This window comes from Rattus norvegicus, chromosome 15 (assembly GCF_036323735.1).
Source record: "Rattus norvegicus strain BN/NHsdMcwi chromosome 15, GRCr8, whole genome shotgun sequence".
Classification (NCBI taxonomy): Eukaryota; Metazoa; Chordata; class Mammalia; order Rodentia; family Muridae; genus Rattus; species Rattus norvegicus.
The window spans coordinates 57,331,389-57,351,428 of NC_086033.1; the positions used below are offsets into that span (position 1 = coordinate 57,331,389).

Here is a 20,040-nt window from a genome sequence, read left to right on the forward strand (position 1 = left end):
CAAAAAGCACAAAATTACAAAAGCCAAAAAAACCAAGTTAATGCATTTAGGGACGTTCTAGTCAGTGCTCTATTGTTGTGAAAAGACACCAGGATCAGGGCAACTCATGAAAGGAAGCGTTTTATTGGGGTCTTATTTACAGCCTCAGAAGTTTAGTCCGTTACCATTGTGACTGCAGGCATGGCAGACATGGTGATGGAGCAGGAGCTGAGAGCCACATCCTGATCCACAGACCAAGAGAAAGACACTGACCTTTGAAACCTTAATGCCCACCCCCAGTAATACACTTTTCCCAATAAGGCCACACCTCTTAATCCTTCTAATCTGTTCAAGTAGTACCACTCCCTAGTGACTAGGCATTCAAATATATGAGCCTATGGGAGCCATTCTTATTCAAACCACCACAGGGACTTTCCTGAATCCTGAAAATATGGGCCAGGTCTTTGTTGGATTGCTTCTGTGTTTCTGCTTTGGCAGGTGTCAGGGCCTACGAGTTGTGTTTTAAGGTCAGAATGGTGCCTCTAACCTGGCTTCAGTTATGCTGAGATCTTGGTGGCCCATGACATAAACAAGAACGGCATAACTAGACTTTATGTTATAACTAGACTATGGTGTTCTGTCCATATGTAATTCAGGCCAGCCTTGAAGTTCCTGTTGTCCTGTCTTAGCCCTTGAAGTACTAAGATCACAAGCATATGTCACCACTGGGTATATCATTGAAATACTGTTTTAAAGTAATATGATTTAGGGGGACTAAGATGGCTCCGTGGGTAAAGGTGTCTGCTGCACAGCCTGGGTGCCTAGGTTTAACCACATGGTTGAAGGAGAGAGCAGGACTCCTGTAAGTGGTCCTCTGACCTCCACACACATACATGTTTGCTGTGCCATGGCATAAATCCACCCCAAACAAATGCATAAATGTAAAATACGATTTTAAATAGTACCATTTTATCTTAGTCATCAATAATGCCAAAGAATCCTATGTTTTCATTAAAAAGGTAAATTAACAATAGAAATTTACCAGTTGAAATAAAAAAGCATAAAATTCTAAGTTCGGTTTAGTTGGAGTTTTGAGTTAAGTGCTGCCATCCCTGAAGAGGCTACCTCATAATGATCTGCAGATCTAAATGGAAAAATGTATTATTGACTGCGACTTCTAAGTTGTAATATTCAATATTCAATCATATGCTCAAAGGATGCAAAAAATTCTGGCAAAGTTTCCCCTGTGGGATTTTACTTCTCATCTTGTGGGTTGGTTATTCTCACTGGTTGGAAAGGTGAAATTGTTGGAATTAAATGATGGTAGTGGATATGCAATTCTAGAAATAACTAAAAATTGCTTTATATGCTTTTAAAGGAGGAAGCTTACTGTCTTAGGGTTTCTATTCCTGCACAAAACATTGTGAGCAAGAAACAGGGACTTTTCAAGAAACAAGAACACTGACTAAAACGAAAGGGTTTATTCAGCTTACACTTTCACATTGCTGTTCATTACTAAAGAAAGTCAGAATAGAAACTCACATAGGGCAGGAACCAGGAGCCAGGAGCTGATGCAGAGGTCATGGAGGGATGTTACTTCCTGGCTTGCTTCCCCTGGCTTTCTCAGCTTGCTTTCTTATAGAACCCAACACTACCAACACAGGGATGGTACCACCCACAATAGGCTAGGCCCACCTCCATTGGTCACTAATTGAGAAAACGCCTTACAGCTGGACTCATGGCAGCATTTCCTCAAGGGAGGCTCCTTTCCCTGTGATAAATCCAGCTTGTATCAAGTTGACACACAAAACCAGCCAGTACACTTACATATAAATAAAATCTCAATTTAAAAAATGTTCATTAGGAGATTCTGACCCAAATTAAAACCCATCTAAAACTGTTCTAAAAAAATTGTTTTAGACAGAATTGTTAATGTTTTCCTGTCAGACATAGCTGTTCCATATTTATTTAGTGCAAGATGTACATAAATTGATGGAGATATATTTCACCACAATTTTCAGATTGCCATCTTTATTGGATATCTTTCTTTCTTTCAAAAACACATTAAAATCAAATAAAAAACAAAACAAAAACTCTTAGCTCACTACTCATTGTTATACCAGAAAGAGTATAGGGGGTGGGAGGAGATACAGTACATTTTCTTTCTTTACAAACGAGATAACACCCTATACACAGCCACTTGTCACCACAAAGGCCAGAAAACATGGTGCTTGGTCTGTAGCAAAAAGAGAAGTCTGCAAAACCTTCAGTAGCACCAGAGACTTCCAGATCATTCTCTGTAATGAGGCAAAAGAGATGTTCGAATTTCATGCAACCCCATCACTTTTTAAAAGCAGGTTGGTTCCGTTCATGCCACGCTATGGTGTGTTGTACATATCACCTCAACTGCTCTGTGGCAACAGTTTGGCCAGACATAAATCTCTATGACTTTAAATAAACAAAGGCAAGGCAAATAAACTTCCTGAGGGATGCTACCCCAGAGGTGTGGTGGTTTGAATGTGCTTGGCCCATTGGCAATATTAGGAGGTGTGGCCTTGTTAGAGTGGGTGTGGCCTTGTTGGAGGAATTGTGTCAGTGTGGGCATGGGTTTTAAGACCCTTGTCTTAGCTGCCTGGAAGTCAGTCTTCTGTCTGCCTCTGGATGAAGATATAGAACTCTTAGTTCCTCCAGCCTCACATTTACCTGGACACTGCCATGTTCCCACCTTAATGCTAATGGACTGAACCTCTGAACTTGCCAGCCCAATTAAGTGTTGTCCTTTATAAGAGTTGCCTTGGTCATGGGGTCTGTTCACAGCAGTAAAACCCTAACTAAGACAATAGACCTCCCGCATCCTCTTTTCACTGCAGCCAAACCAGACACACAGTCAAACGCTATCTTCAACTGCTGCTCCCTCAGCAGGTCATCTCCAGTAGGGACGTTATTTACAGTTGAGAACGTATTTCTTCTGGCATGCCTTCTGTAGCTCACTCACCAAACAGCAGTGCCTTGCATGTTCTAGCATCAAAGCGGAAGCTCCATCTGCATTCCAAACAGCTGTACAGCAACCACTTCCTGGTTTATTTCCATCACTGGTTTCTTCCAAGCTTTCTTGGCATCCATCAGCAACCCTTGCAGCTAAGGATAAAAATTCACTCCATTTAATCATTCAGGAACGACTTATTGAGTATCTTGAATGAGCCAACCACTCACAGTCTGAGGAAGTAATGAACAAAATTAAATTTTTATAAAGCTACACCTCTATAAGGAAAGGCCAATGATAAACAAGTTTAAGAATTCAAATACAAATTATCCTGCCAAATCTTCTGGGGATCACTTCCAGGACATGAGTATCTGTGTGCTTAATCAAGTCTTCTTATAAAATGGTGGCTTATGAAATAAAAAATGAACACAAAATGACACCATGTTTGAATTAACCTACCCACATCTTTATGGTTTAATCATCTTTGAGTTATTTATGTTCCCCAAACAATGAAGATAGTGATTAGATTTTATTGTTTAAGGGATGACAAAAAAAAAGTTCTGTACATGTTCAACACTGACTCGAATTTTTCCAAATATTTTGTTCTGTGTGTCTCTCTTGAGTCCACAAATATGGAACCAGTATAAATGGACGACCAACTTTAGATGCCAGGAATACCAGGCCAATTCAGCTGCTTATTGAGGTAGCAATGGGCCAGCTGTTACAGGCAGTGAAGAGGCCTCTGTGAGGAAGTGGGTGAGACTGTCTTGACCTTTCAAAAAGAATGCCAGCAGAAAGGGCAGTCTTAAAGAATTGACTAGACCACAGAAGCTTGTGTACCTGGAGGCAGAGGGAGGGTTAGGGATGCGAGAGAGGCAGAGAGCAGAGGGCAACCTAGGGAGGTGACAGAGGACTTTGAGGGCTGTGACTTTTTTTCTGAGTGGCAATGGGGAAAAGTCCTTAGAAGGTGTGCATTAGACATGCATGACCTAACATAGATAAGAAAAGTTTTCTCTGCCCCGGTGGAGAACAGGCAGCAAAATGGTAAGGTGAGAGCAAAGGACTGATTTTAATAGTCTAGGTCAGAGATGGATGTGCACAGTAAAGGTAAAAAGACCTGATAATCAGACTCTGGAGCAGTTTGATGTAGAGCAATGGGACTTACTGGAAGTTTAGCTACAGGGTAGGATAGACAGGAGACAGGGTGCTACACAGCTCTAAGGTAAGCACTTGAGAAAGGTCACATTCTAGGAGTGGTGAGGGCAGGGAGGGGGAGATGAAGGTGAAAATGCAGAATTGAGTTTGGACATCGAAAGACTGTAGAGAGGAGGAAAAATAAGGGTCCAGAGAAAAGTCCCTTGTAAGAGTCTGGAATTACAGAAAGGTGTATGGAATAGAAATATCAACTTAGGGGCTGGGGATTTAGCTCAGTGGTAGAGCGCTTACCTAGGAAGTGCAAGGCCCTGGGTTCGGTCCCCAGCTCCAAAAAAAGAACCAAAAAAAAAATATATCAACTTAGGACTTATTAGTGTGTATTAGTGTGCCACTAGATTATTTTTCCATTCATCATTTCACATGTATTTATTGCCTTAGCAAGAGCAGATATTCCTCTGGACAAATGTCACTCTTCCACATTACTAAGTAACAAACCCAAAAGAGACATTTACACACCACCTCCCATTACATTTATTAACATTTTAAAATATTGCATTGGACATAATTTAGATTGTTGAAAAATATAGTCTACCTCCTTATAGCATCTTTAAAAATTATGATGGCTTCAAATTCTTATTAGCCAGTAACCTAAGACAACACTGTTAGATGAGGAAAATGTGAGGATAGATCTGTATTTGTACAATTCCTAGTAACTTCACTGTAAAAGAGAATGTTCTAGAAGAGACGCTGCCACTGTGGCCTTCTGTCTCCTACCTACCCATCACCTCTCAGAAGTCTTATACCACATGTCCATTTTGGAATAAGTAGTTTAGTCATGACCAGATAACATCATCCCTACACCTACTGTATCTAGGAGAGATAAACTGCCACCATCGACACCACACACGCGAAAGGAAAGGCATCCTGCTCGATCTTACAGAGCCTGCTGTTCACAAGGACGTGCCCCTTCAACACTCCTCAGACCTCTCAGACATGCTAGTGTCTGTCCTTGAGTTTTGGGTTCACAGAGCTTAGTTTCATTCTATTTCTTTTAATCAATGGGAAATAGGACTGGAGAGAGGCCTCACTACTTAAGAGCACTTGGCTGCTTTTTCATCGGACCTGAGTTCAGTTCCCAGCACCTGCATGATGGTTTACAACCATCTGTAACTTCAGCTCCAGGGGACCTGGTGCCCTCTTCTGGCTTTGGATGGCAGTGGGTGCACACATGATACACAGACATGCCCGTGGACAGAATACCCATACACATTTTCAAAAATGAAAAAAAGAAAGGAATTTTCTAAGCTGTTCTCTTCCCATACTTGGTGGCCTGTTTCACACATTCTCTGAGAGACTCTGCTCACAAATTGCTTTGATGGAGCCTCTTTCACTGCTAAAGGAAGCAATACACGAGGCTGTCAAAGGTCAGAATAGGACTGGGTCCCAGATCCTGAACCAACAGAATGCCCTCCAACACCTCAGTTCCCACGTACCACGTACCCAGAGACACTGGACAAGGAAAGATCAATTCAACATCCTGTTGATGAAACAGTCAAAAGCCAAAGTTGTTAAACTTGAAGACTTGCCTGGAGGCTATTTAAAAATTAAAACTGCTGATTTTCTTCTCTGAAGCAATTGGTATCAAGTTTTATGGGAGGTTTTTATGTTGGCCAAGAACTTGGAAGTTGGTTCAGTGGATAAAATGCTTGCCATGCAAGGTCCAGAGTTCAAATCCCAAAATCCTCATGAAAGCTGAGTAGGCTTCTTAGACCCTGTAACCCCATCAGATTCCATTGTATGATATTGATTACCCTCTTAAAAGATCATCAAAGTCCTGTCATTCGGGCCTGGGATAACTGGAAGACTCGGCAGGCTTGGCAAGTCACCTTGAAGAGAATGAGTAGACCATTGGACCCAGTCCTTCTCCTAACCTGTGTGTGTGTGTGTGTGTGTGTGTGTGTGTGTGTGTCTGTGTGTGTGTGTCTGTGTGTGTGTGTCTGTGTGTGTGTCTGTGTGTGTGTCTGTGTGTGTGTGTCTGTGTGTCTGTGTGTGTGTCTGTGTGTGGGTGTGTCTCTGTGTGTGTGTCTGTATGTGTGTGTCTGTGTGTGTGTCTGTGTGTGTCTATGTGTGTCTGTGTCTGTATGTGTGTGTCTGTGTTTATGTGTCTGTGTGTGTGTGTGTGAGTGTGGCTTTGCCCATGGGGTGTGGTACTATTAGGAGGTGTGGCCTTGTTGGAGAAAGGTTGTCGCTGTGCGGTGGGCTTTGAGGTCCTATACTCAGGTTTCTCCCAGAGTGTAGAAGAGAGTCTCCTTTTCGCTGCCGTCAGATCAAGATGCATATCTGTCTGGATGCTGCCATGCTTCCTGCCATGATAATGGACTGAACCTCTGAAACTGTAAGCCAGCCCCAATTAAATGTTGTCCTTATAAGAGTTGCCTTGGTCATAGTGTCTCTTCACAGCAGTAAACCCTAAGACAGTGTGCATTTACTTAATGTATATGGGTGTTTGACCTGCTTATACACTACATGGTTCTGGGTGCCCAGGGAGACCAGAAGAGTGTCAGTTTCCCTGAAACAAGAGCTATAAATGTTTGTGAAACACCATGTGAGTGCTGGGACTCAAACCTGGGTCCACAACAAGAACAGTCAGTGCTCTTAACCACTGAGCCAGCTGTCTAGCCCCTTAGCTGTGGATTTCGCATACATTTCAAAAGGAAACGAAGATAGATTTTGACTCTGGACCATATCTCTTCCACCAGCATAACCAGATCAGTTCTCCACACCTCCCTGTCCCACAACCCTGACCTGTGCACAGTAGGTGGCCTGACCCTCTAGCTTCCGAATCAGTTCATCTGAAGGAAGCCTTGGGAAGGGTTAAGAAGGTAGGACCAGAGTGAAGCAAGGCTATAACTCCCTCGCATTCTCCATGTGGGATCTCTTTGACCTGGACGTGTCTTCATTTAGTGACTTCTCCTCTAGAGGTACATGACTACCAAACTCTTCTCCTGGTTTCAGTAGCTGCCTTCTCCCTGATTCTAAGGGGCAAGCACCATGCTGCTCTATGCTCTAGGTAGCTGTGCTGGCTTTGGGTTCCTAGAGCCACAGCTTTGGAAAGTCTCATGGTGCATACCCTCCTCATATAATTTATTTCAATTTTCACTATGCTTCCTGTTGATCCCAAGAGGATGCTGCAGTCAGACTTCTGGACCCTGTGATGTGACTCTATAGAAGCAAGGAAGTAAAGCCCTAGGGCTGACATGGAAGGTCAATTTTTCAAGTATTTCCTAGATCTTTTGAGAGTCCGAGACAAAAACAAATGGCTACCCCAATTTAAGATTAGTCTAGAATTAGTTAATCAATTCTAGACAAAAGAGTAGGAGTGCAGGGAAACTATGGAACAGCCCTGTTCAGTTATTAACAGACCAAAAATAGAGGAAAGAAATGGTTCTCAGAACCTGGAGGAAGAGAATAGGAAAGACCGCCATCTTTGAGGCATAGCTAGCTTGCAGAGAGGCCACAGCAGGGAAGAGGTAACAGACAATGTGTCTATCTGCACTCTCCTTTTGTCCTCTGATGGCCTGTCCATGATTCCCTCTGATCACACTCAAGAAGCCAGAGAGTAAGCAAGTGGAAGCAATTTAATTGGGGCCGGCTTACAGTTCAGAGGTTCAGTCCATTATCGTCATGGCAGGAAGCATGGCAGCACCCAGGCAGGCATGCAACCAAAACGGAGACTTTCTTCCACACTCCAGAGGCAGCCTTTGTTTATCCTACTTTGATACCAGGCTTGGGGGCCAACGCTGTCTTATGCGTAGGACTCATAAAAATGAAATCCAGGTAGTTGCAGCACAGGAGCAAAAACACAGAGACCTGTGGACACCGTGTCACTCACAGACCTGTCCTCAAGTGCACACGGTACAGGTGGGCCATAGACACTCACTTGCCACCACACCTCACAGCATGGATGGAGGATGTCACCCAGGGCCCCAACAGCTGCATGGCCAGCCTGCAGTGGGAGCCACCATCATGTGTGAGTATGTGGTGGGCAGATGGGAAGAAGAGAGAGAAGTGAAGGAGGTTGAGCATCATGAAGAGAGATGGAACAGGGTGGAGTGGCTGTTATAAGTAGCCACCCTGGCCACCTGGAGCCATGGTGAGGTCCCAGCCTGAACTGCCACTGAGAGCCATGTCTGTGTCCATGACTAGGCAGCAGCAGGAGTTACTGTTAATGTTCATGATCCATATTACCACTAGAGAACATGGGGATGTCTCTGGTCAGAACAGTCACCCGGGGTGATATGTTCAGGGGCTGTGTGTAATTGTCCCTGAGTCAGTCAGAAGAGCTGGTCCTGGGGTCATAAAAGCAGGAGAGCTGGTCCTTCCACTTGCTGGTTGCAGTACTCCAGAGAGCTGGCTCTGTGTCTCACCTGGGCAGCACAGTAGGACTGCACCCCCTGCTCCAACGGTGAGAGCTCGGGAGAGCTGGCCCTTGTCTATAGTGAAGTGTCTTGGGTGTAGGGTGATGCCCTTCACCCCACCTGTGGCATTTGGGAGAATTGGCCCTGAGGTCATGAGAGCTGGTGAGCTGGTCTTGTCCCTTTGCTGGCTGTAGCGCTTGAGAGAGAGGACTCTGTACCTTGTCTGGGCAGCACAGTGGAGCTGTCCTGATGGGAAAGCACCGATGAGGCAGCCCTGAGGGTGTGAAATCGGAAAAGCTGTCCCAGCCTCTCACTCGCTGCAGCACTTGGGAGCAGCCCCCCACCCCATTCCCACCCCACCTCCCCACCCTGACTGGGTAGCACAGTGGAGCTGGCTCTGAAGGTATAGGTATAGAGCTGATCCTGCCTCCTGCAGATGGTGGCATCGGGTGGCCTAGTGAGAGCGGTGCTGGAGAACTGGTAGTGCAGATAAGAGAGAAGCTGTGGCTGACCGGTTCAGCTTACCAGGCAGACCCAGATTCAAGGCTCCGAATTGGCCCATCCCAAAATTTACCAGTCCTGCGGTTTCAAACCTACAGGATCCCCGTGACACAGGGCAACAACAAGATAACTGGGAGGAGTCCTGATGAGGATCCAATATTGTGGGTGTCACAGAAGCCAGAGATCTCAAACCAGACTAACGACTCATTGCAATGAATTGGAAGTGAAGATGTGTGGACAGAGGGATATAGCGTGGGACACACTGGCACACTACAGCTTCCATGTTGAGATGTTTTCTAGGCTTTATGTTTTGTTTGCTTGTGTGTCTTATTTTGGGGGCAGGTTTCAAAGGGTGAGGGGAGAGGAGAATGATTGGGCCTGGGGTGCATGATTTGAAATTCAAAAAGAATCAGTAAATAAAGAACTTAAAATATATATATATATTTCTTTTTTAAAATTCACCTTCAGTGCATTCTATGAACAACCAATATAGGATCACCCAATTTTATATGACCTACAAATGACCTTAAAGACTTCAAAGGGGGTCACTGAACCATTCTCAGCACACAATCGAGCCCAATGAGGCCCAATCACTTAAGAATCCTGTATAAAGTGATTGCATTTGGTGCAATTATAGTATCCTCACTGAGAAGGCATTTATCAAAGAAAGAACTGTGCTCTTGAAGATTAATCCTGAGGACAGCTGAGCCTCAGAACAAGATTTAAACATTGATCATTATTGTCCTTGCAAAAATGCAAGTAATCACTCCCAAAGAAAGGCCTAATTCCTTGAAAACCCTTCACACGCAGCCAGACTCTCAACCCGTGCCCTGTCACGGTGCCAGGGGCTAAGCCAGACTACATTAGCAAGAGGACTGCTCAGTGGCAATCATGTCATTTGGAGGTTTCATTTAAAGATCATTCTTCCCATTATGATCTTTGAAGTGAAACTAAGAAGGGGGAAAAATACCCCTGACAGTCTGTACTCTAGAATCTTAGCACCAGACATGCCTATTAATTCAATACAGTAAAACTCACAAACTCCCAGGAATCCTCAAGGTACTCTTAAAATTGAAATTGATTCCGTGAAACTACTTTCACCTACATCATTAAGGAAAATTTCATTTTAACTCAACTTGCCACAGCGAGGACAGATAGAGAAGCACTGAGTCTACGAATGCATATTTTTACACACGCGGAGATGCCAAGAGGCAGCCCGAGAAACATCCAGTCCACACCTGACGTGTACTTACTACTGCAAGTTCTGGGTCCAGCAGTGTACTGTGATAGTTCCTAAGTAAGAAAATGGAAAGATCTCACAGTGTTCACTTACACCACACATCTAAAAGCCACACTGCTTTCTGCAAAAGGACTTTCATAGTTAATGCACCCGGGGTTAACAAAACTTTGAAGGGGAGAGAATGAAAAGCGGGCTCAGTCAGTAAAGTGCTCGCTTCATAGGCACAAGGATTCCCAGAACCCATAGGAGAAAGCAGGGCGTGATGGTGTGCACTTACAACCCCATTGTTGGGGAGACAGATGCAGGTGGGTTTCTGGGAGGAAGTTCAGGCCAAGAAGAGAACCAGTTTCAAAACGAGGTGAACAGCATTCCTGAAGAATGACACCCAAAATTGTAGTACGGCCTCCACATGCATGGGCACATATATGTATACACACACACACACACACACACACACACACACACACACACAATTTTTGAGAGGGAGTAGGTGGTGATATAGATGGCATTTACTTATTTTCTTGTACAGTGTGCCGCTTAGATTTGTGTTAACTTGATCCAAACTCGAGTCACCTTGGAAGGGAGAACCTTAAGTGCTTGGTGGGCATGACTGAGGGATGTCTTCTGGTGGCTGATATACGTAGGAGGACCCAGCCCACTATGGGCAGTGCCATCTCTAGGCAAGTGGGCCTAATGAGTATAAAAGGCTGAGCGAACCAGTACCCAGCATTCCTCTGGGTCTCTGCTTCAGTTTCTGCCTCCACATTCCTGCCTTGAGTTCCGGCCCTCAGCTTCCTTTAATGCGGGAGTTGTGAGCTGAAAGAAGAAATAAGACTTTTCCTCCTCGAGTCGCTGTTGGTCACTGTTTTATCCGAGCAACAGAGAAGCCAACTGGTAAATGTGGGCAGGGTAGCAGAAAGGCTGCCCGTGACTGCAGACACTGGCTTAGGAAGCGTGTGCTGATCTTTACAGTAAATGGATTGGTGTGGCTGAACTCCTGGGTCCTGTTCACTGCTAGGCTATTAATCTTCCATGTGGCCTTGAGCCAGAGCTTTTAAATGCCTCTTATCAATTTCTTAGCATGATGAATGGAAATGAAAATATGCCTACCTTACAAATCCTATCAGGGCAAAAACTCCTTTCTATCGATATAGCCCACTGTAGCCGATATCTGTGTCCCTCTCGTGATGAAATGCCACCTACAACAAATGAGAAATCAAATGGTTGTCAAGAGGCACTTAAGTTTCTGTCAGAGAGTGGACTTTAAAAGCACTCACACACCAGGGGCTAAGGGGTCAGGTACTGAAGAAGGACGGTTCTCCTTTTTTTTTATAATAACAAGAAAATTGGGTTTGTTAACCATTCTTTTTCCTTAATCCCCATCATCTGTCCACAGCCCTTTCCTTCTGCCAGGATTCTTCTACCTTTGCTTCTTTGTCAACGGTACTGTCCTGATTAGAATGCTGTGGTATGATGCTAATGCAAACACGGGGACCAAAGCACCCAGAAGAGGAAAGGGTTTGTTTGACTCACACTTCCAGGTACCAATCCATTAGTGAGGGAAGTCAGGGCAGGAACACAAACAGGGTAGGAGCCTGGAGACCCGAGCTGATGAAAGGCCAGGAAAGAGTGTTGCTTCCTATCTTACTCCTCATGGCTTGTCCAGCCTGCTCTCTTGTAGAATCCAAGGCCAGCAGCCCTGAGGTTGCCCCACCCACAATGGGCTGGGCCCTCCCCCTTTAATTACTAATTAAGAAAATACCTTTCAGCTGGATGTTATGGAGGCCTCTTCTTAATCGGCGTTTCCGACTTTCAGATAACTCTGGCTTGTGTCAAGGTGACATAAGACTGGCCAGCAAAGGCCATCAGCACGAATGAACATTCTTGTCCCTCCATAGCCTGAGGACACTGCTGGGTAGTAACTGGCCAGGGACTACATTCTCCAGCCCCTGTGAACTAGGCTGAGGCCATGAGACGTGCCCGTAGAGATGGCAGATGCCACCACAGTGCCACCTGTACAGAGAGAAATGAGGAACCGAAGACGATGCTCCTCTCTGCGGTGTCTGCAGTCCACTTGAGACAGGACACACCCCTCGCTCCTGTGAGTCTTTGAACATCATACACTTCGCAAGACTTGGTGCAGCTGCCTCCCTAGCCTCAGCCTGCAATAGGTCACCCCAGAAACCAGATGACGTATATGTGTTACTTTTGCCTTAGCCTCACCTGACAGAAACAACTAAGGGAGGGGAAATTCATGTGGGCTCATAACTTGAGGGGCTTTCAGTCCATCATCAAGGCTCAATGGAGCAGCTCAATTGATGGTAGCAGGAGTGTGGGATGGTGGTGGCTCACATCGTAGCAGACCAGGAAGCAGGAAGTGAGGCAGAAAGCAAGGGCTGAGGAGACTCTTCAGAGGCTCACGCCCTACTTCCACCAGCTGGCCCCACTCCTTTCAGGTCCCATAGTCCCCTAAAACAGCATTATAGGAGATAGGGAATAAGTGTTCAAAAGATCAAGTTTAAACCAAAAAGCACTTGGTGTCTATAGAACTCCTATAACATGCCAACATTTTCCCATGACAAAATCTTTTCAATGCTGAAGACCAAATCCAGGGCCCTGAGCCTGCTAGGTAAGAACTCTACCGACTGAACTCCATCTCCAGCCCCACACAGTGAGAGGAAGATCATCTCTACTTAGCAGACTAGGAAATCAGGCTCAAAGAGATGTGATTTGTCCAAGGTCAAATAGACTTAGAAGTTCAGAAGTTTGAAAGCAGGTTTTCTGGCTGGAGTTGCAGTGATGGCAACATTACTCCACAGAGCCTTCTGGATGGTGTGCCCAAAGGAGTCTCCAACTGTCGTTCAGCTGTTACCCTTAACCACAGGCATCGACACAGAGTATGAGCCTGACCGTGTGCAACCCACCTGCCCATAAAGGGCAGCCTACATGAGAGCCTGAGAATTTTTAAAGGGCGGAGAAAGACCTCTCCAAACTGTTTGATCTACATGAATGCATAGGCCACGGGGTCTGACCATCTGCCCACCACTATGCTGGGAGAACGGACACTGCCGGGTGCCAGGCCAGCTGTTAGGGACTGGGTAGCACAAAGCAAGTTCAGTGTGAAAATGTGAGCCTTTAATGTTTAAAAATACTAGCAGCGTACTATAGACCTGGGACAATGAAAAGATGAGTCACCAGAGAGGGGCAAAGAGTAAGGTAATTAGTGAACCTGATTCACTCTTGGATCAAGGGTAATGCTTGTCTGCCCAGCAGAGACTCTGTCAATGGCCACTGTTAGCACTGAAAAATCCATGTGCCTGAACACACGTGATCATGCGACCCACCAGAGAGAAACCTCATATAACCCCTCTGTGAATACTGCCCTTCGCTGGTTCCAACCAGACCAATACGTTTCAAATCTGCTGGCCAGAGGCAGCGGGTGGGTACATTGCTGTGGTTACCATGGCAGCCTCCAGTGTCCCCCTTGAGAAGGGCCTCCATTTGCCCATCCCCTCCATCATAGGACCACAGCACATACATCACTAGAGTTTCCCAAGGTGGCTTCCAGACTGTCTGTGCTATTGATTGTTTTAGCAATTTACCAGGTAGGGAAATTAGAGTTATGGCTTGGTAATTTCCTGTATATGTCTTCCTTCGATTTCTAAAAGCTGGTGCTAATTTAATACCTGGAAGAATGCTGCATTGCTCGAATGCTCTGATGGGGCTACAAGAGCTGGTATTTATCTACGTGATTTGTTGAAACTCGCTAATTGTCGATACGTCTCTGACTGATGTTAAATACGAGGTCAGTCGCCCAAATAACCCTGTCCTGAGAATAAATAAAGACTTCCTAGACAGAAAATGACAAGGCTAAAGAAAGTCAGCTTTGCCTAAGAGGCAGGGGAGGTGGGGACTGCCCTATAAGGGAGACTGGGACTGCATGTAGCAATTTGTGCCTTGCTCGGTTTCGTCCCCATGGCAGCATGTCAGTTTACACCATGAAATCATCAGTCAACCTGCTCAACCAAAGAAAGGCCAAAACACCAGTGGGGAAAATACGGTCCTCACAGAGAATGAATGCTAGCAAACACCTCCTCCTCCTCCTCCTCTTCCTCCTCCTCCCCCTCTTCCTCCTCCCCCTCCTCCCCCTCCCCCTCCCCCTCCTCCTCCCCCTCCTCCTCCTCCCCCTCCTCCTCCTCCTCCTCCCCCTCCTCCTCCTCCCCCTCCTCCTCACCACCATCATCACTATCCTCTTCCTTGTCATCGGCTGCTTCCTTCTCCTTTTTCATCTTTTTCCTTTCTTTCTTGAGATGGGGTAGTCCTAGTTGGTCTGGGACTTGCTAAATGACCGAGCTGGTCCTCAGACTCACAGAGATCCACTTTCTCTGCCTCCTGAGAGCTGAGGTTAAATGCATGCTTCTGTGCTTTGCTTAATCTTGGATGTTCTGAAGTATTTCACTCCTGGGCTGGAATGACTTACTCCTCTGCCGATTCTGAGTTTAACCAACCCTGCTCTCAACTGATAGGTTAGTGAGACAGGCCACCAAGCCCATTTAACTTCTTCAACGTCCTCATGCCCTGCCCCCAAATATTAGCAAACCGTCTAACCAAATACGTGCTCACCTAAGAAATGGCCCCTTACTTTCTTGAGTAAGAGTTTCACGGCCTACAAAAGTATTTCCCAACCTTGTCAGTTTCCAAAGTATCAAATGGCTAACTTGGCACCTGTTAACATACCAAAATGCATGGTGTCTCTCTCAGCAAGTGCGTGTTACAAAGTCATCCTGGATTACATACCCTGTACCCTACCCTAAACCTCTCCAGCCTAGGGCTTTGCTTCCCTTTCCTCAGCATCTCATTTCTCTCTCTCTCCCTCCCTCCCTTCCTCCCCCTCCCTCCCCCTCCCCTCTCCCCCTCCCTCTCTCCCTCCTCTCCCTCTCTTTCTCTTCCCCATGGCCCCACTCCCCAGGCCTCCCATAAATCCCTGCTTCTCGTGGCTTGATTCAGTCTGCTGCCCATGTTCAGTGTACCATTTCCTCTCCGGACTCTTCCCTCTGGCTGTACTCTCCCTCCTATTTCCAAGAAACACCTTCTCCTCACCCACACTTTGGAGAGGTCAGGTCCTCACTTCATTCAAACCTCATTTTCATTACTGAAATATTGGTGTCATAGATACACAGAAACTGAATCAGGATGTGAAGTGTTTGCGAAACTGTAATTTACTCATAAAAGATTGGTTCTTTGGCTTCCCAAGAGCCAAACTCTGCCCTTGGGGAGGAAAGGCAGAGTCTAAAATTTATATAAAAGGTATGAGGTTTGGTAGCAAGATATAACTTGGGTAATAGTGAGAACGGTGGGTAGTAAAATGGACCAAGAAGCAGTAAAAAGGTCTAGAAGGAGCGATGTGACCCAAGGCCGGTCTGTGCTTTTTATAATATTTCAAGCACCAGATTTGATATCAGGACCACAGACATAGCTACCTTAAAACAGGAAAGCGGTGTCATGTCACAACTCCTGGGTTTAGAAGTTTCAGACTGTCTGGGATCTTGACTTCACATGGTTGGAGCCCCATGAAAAGGTTATTTCATCCTAACGGCAGTGTGTCATGTGACAAGACATGGTGACCCGGAAGCAGTACAAAATGACACAGGAAAAGAAGAGACTAGCATCACCGAACTCCCTTTAAGGACACACCTCCAGCGCCTAAGCCTTACCACTAGGCCCCGCCTCTTCAATATCCCACCACCTTCTACCAGTAGCTCCACGTTGAGCTGCACACCTTAACATGCAGGCCTGTGGAGGGCTGCCAGACCCTGAACTGTAAGGTCATTTTTACCAACACAGTGGCTGACATTAGGAGGAAATATCATCTCCAATTATTACACATCCTGGCTTTGCACTCTGTTGGATAGAAATGGCCTTTGAGGACATTCGAATGCTATAGACTAGGGAAAAGCACCTCAACCCTACTAGACAGAGCCTTTCTCCCACACCCAGGAAGAACCTAGCTGTGCTGATGCCCCAGCCACACCACATCCCCGGGATCCCCCAACTGCCCTGCAGTCTGCCACAGTACTCTTCTCCCCTCTACTGTTGTCTGTGCCAGGGTGTCTCTTAGGGCCTTCTGTAATTACCACGAGTATTTCAGACCCATATTTTGATTCATCTCACAGATTGATTTTCTAAATTACATGCCAGCATGAAGGTGTTTAAAGAGAAAAAAAAAAAAACTTAAGTCAGCAGCAATTAACAGCAAAGCTTTTAAAGCCTCATTTTCGTTTCATAGGTCTTTAAGAGCCAGAAATATCAGCAGCTACTAAAATCAAGTTGTGTTTAACCCCAGCTAAAAGGGCAGCAATGGCGTGAGTGATATTATTAAGGTAACGTGTGTGAAGCTTTTCCTTTTCTTGTAGCTGCTAAAATTTCTTATACACATACTTACTACAAATGAAGATATGTTGGGATAAATGTATCTGGGATGGGAATTGCTCACACAGAGTATTTAAGGGAATAGTCAAGACCTCTGAGCTGTTCTAGAATGTCTGCACTTTGGGACAACACTTATGTGTAAGAGAGCTGGTAGTACCTGCCAGACATTTTCTATAGCTGGAAAGGCTAAGCCTCTGAAAACACCACCCTCAGACACTTGAGAGTTTGTCTACTCAGAGTAACCCCGATTAACAAGAAGCCAATTACTTTCAGCAACAGAGGGAACTTCTGCATCAAAGCCCAGGGGCATGCTGCAGCCCAGGAGGAAGGTGAACTATCTACTAGTAAAACTGTAGATTAGGGAGAAGACTGGGATGCCCAAAACCAGAGGACTCTCCTCCTTCACCTAATATCACAGAAGCTCAGGCTGAGACAAAAATGTCCCCTCTGTGGTCTCCTGCCTACCAGACATCAAGTGGCCTCTCAGAGCTTTCTGCTTTCACTGCCCCTTGCAAAGCTGCCCTGATAACTTTAACCTCGTTCCCCCTTCCACTAACAAGTGAGGGATGAGGAGGGGAGGACATGTTTTTTGAGTGAACAGTCACTCTCCATGATCAACCCTCATTCTGCTGCTGTCTTGCTTTTTCACTTGACCTCACACACCTGAACTCCCTTGGCTTCCTATATTTTATTTTATCACATGCACACCATCGTCGACTTTCAGGAATCACAGAACTCAATGCTCTCTTTTACTGTGATAGAGTTCACAACTCATGTTTTCCACCATCTTTGTTCTATCTTGTCCCCTGTCTCATGGCCATTATGCAATATTAGCCTTTGTTCTTCTAACTTTCCTTGGATATAATTTTTATAGCAAGTCATGAGACAGAGATAGTTAGAGGTGGGGAGGAAGGGAGAGAAAGATGAAGAGAGAGAGAGGAAGGGATGAGGAAGGGAGAGATGGAAAGAGAGAGGGAAGGAGGGAGGGATGAAGGGAGAGAGAGAAAGGGAGGGAGACAGAGACACAGAGACACAGAAAGAACAATGTTTATAGAGAACAAAATCACCTTTAAATCAATGGGTTTTCAACCAATGGCTTTTTATTTTGGAAGAGCCAGTCTCTGAGACTTCCCTGTGTGGACATCCCTCCTGAGAAAGGTGGATCTGGGGGTGGCCTCTTCATTGAGATAGATGATTAGCATGTCACATCGAAGAACAGAAAGCCTCCTCACCAAAACCTGCTCCCGGTGAGAGTCACTGCCCCCAAGTTCTCCATCTGTAAAATGATGAGTGGTCTTCTGTGTTGCACTCTTGTTATGGGGTCAGTGAGACAGTATCTGTGAAGTATCTGAACTCCTTGGGGGACGGGGCTCTTTAACTATAATTATCTTTATTGACAGCAGTAACGAACAGCTGTAGGCTTTTCTGGAACAATCCTTTGCTTTCCTGCCCATTCCAGCTTCTCAGAGGTGATTGAAGCAAGTGAGAGATTCCACACACTGGCTTTTTCCTGCTGCTAAGACTCAGTTTCAATAAGTGACCAAATCTTCATACAAGTGAGTGCTCACACATAAAGAGAAAGGATAGAAGAAGGCTGGGAAGAACAAACCATTACCACTGCCACTAAAGAAATGCCTGACCTCCTGACAGTCTCTTGTGGGTAAGCACAGCTGATCGAATCTCAAGACACTCATTGCTGTGTCATTCCCAGGGCACACTGTTCTACAGCAACACAGAATAGGCAGTGTAGGCCTTAGATAACGGAGCTATTCTGCAAAAAGGCACTTCCCTTCCCTGGTTAGCTCTGCTTACTTGGGAGTCTGTTTTTGATGCTGGCAAAAGTAATGATGTGCCCCTCATCCTTTGAAAACTGTTAATACTCAGAACTTAATTATCTAAAGGAGAGGGAGGCCCCAAATCCAGTTGAATATGCTTGGCCCAGGGAATGGCATTATTAGGAGATGTGGCCTTTTTACAGTAGGTGTGGTCTTGTTGGGGGAAGTGTGTCACTGTGGAGGTAGGCTTTAAGATCCTCCTCGTTGCTGCCTTTCAGAAGACAGACTGCTCCTGGCTTCCTTTAGGTGAAGATGTAGAACTCTCAACCCCTTCAGTGTCATGCTTCCTGTCCTGATGATAATGGACTGAACCTCAGAAACTGTAAGCCAACCCCAATTAAATGTTGTCCTTTATAAGAGTTGCCTTGGTCATGGTGTCTCTTCCCAGTAATGGAAACCCTAACTAAGACACCAGTCTACCACCCTTTACTCTGCCTTCTGTAATGGGTTTTCTCCTTCCCTTTATGTGATGGCAGATGCTCATCTCGAAGGTAAATTCCTCTTCTGGAAGGTTCTAAGGCTCCCTGACCTGAAACATTGTCTTTTGCTACCCAAGAGATTTTTATGTCTGACTTTTTGAAGTATGCTGCTTTGTCACTGATTCCTCAGCGTTAAGACATTTAGTTAAGGCTGGAGAGATAACCAGCGGAAGTCTCCAGAAGCTCCTGAAACTTAAAAGATTCCCAAGGCCCCTCCCAGCCCTAACAACTGCTGGGACAAGAGACCCTTCGACTGGCTGAACCATCTGAAATTCTACAGGGAGCTCCAAGAGACATCACCAGGCAGGGGTGCACTGTTCAGTGCTACAGCTGTACTGTAACCCATCACCCACACTTCTGGTAAGTCACCCCAGTAAGATTTCTGGTTGACCAAGCTACTTTGGGTGGGATAGGTTTTCTGTTTTCAGGTGATGTCCTACCTGGGGTGAAGAGGCTTTGGTCACATCTCCCAGGACTTCCGTGGAGCACACACCTCTGAGTCCTCTCCCAGACCCTTGGTTTAGAACTATCTTTCCTCAAGCTTTCCCAAACAGCAAAGAACATTTGAAAAATCCTGAAATCAGATGCCATTCACTCAACTCCGGAGAAAGCACAGTTGCCTGCAGCTGTAAAAATTCTAAGTATGACCCCAAGCAACACTGGCCGCGTCAACACAGGGGGAGTGGTTTACTGAAAACTTCGAGAACCAAAAGAAGTGAGATGGTTTCTAAGTCTGGTCAGGGGAGACTGCAAAGCCAAAGTCAAAGAAAGGAAGGAAGGGAGGAAGGAAGGAAGGAAGAAAGGAAGGAAGGAAGGAAGGAAGGAAGGAAGGAAGGAAGGAAGGAAGGAAGGGTGGGGAAGGAGGGAGGGAGGAAGGAAGGAAGGAAGGAAAAGAAGGAAGAGGGAGGGAGGAAGAGAAATTAAAAAGGAAAAATACACATCACACATACACTGTTTCAAGACTTATCTGGCTGTATAAGCAATGTAGATGGTATTTAGCATTTGTTTCTACTGGGGCACC

The 20,040-nt window shown here is 45.6% G+C and overlaps 1 protein-coding gene across 2 annotated transcripts in view; it reads right to left on the reverse strand.

Annotated features, from left to right (window-relative positions):
* The window catches only part of Cby2 (chibby family member 2), a 94,868-nt gene that overhangs the window by 12,569 nt on the left and 62,259 nt on the right, over positions 1-20,040 (reverse strand). Inside the window, exons 2-4 of one of the 2 annotated variants that reach the window (XM_008770893.4) lie at positions 12,039-12,289; positions 11,387-11,475; positions 2,975-3,117 (exon numbers count right to left, since the gene is read on the reverse strand). In XM_008770893.4, the coding sequence (XP_008769115.1) occupies positions 2,975-3,004 (30 nt within the window). In that variant the 5' untranslated portion in view covers positions 3,005-3,117; positions 11,387-11,475; positions 12,039-12,289. The remainder of the gene's footprint in view (positions 1-2,974; positions 3,118-11,386; positions 11,476-12,038; positions 12,290-20,040) is intronic. The other variant, XM_008770895.3, reaches the window with a different exon arrangement.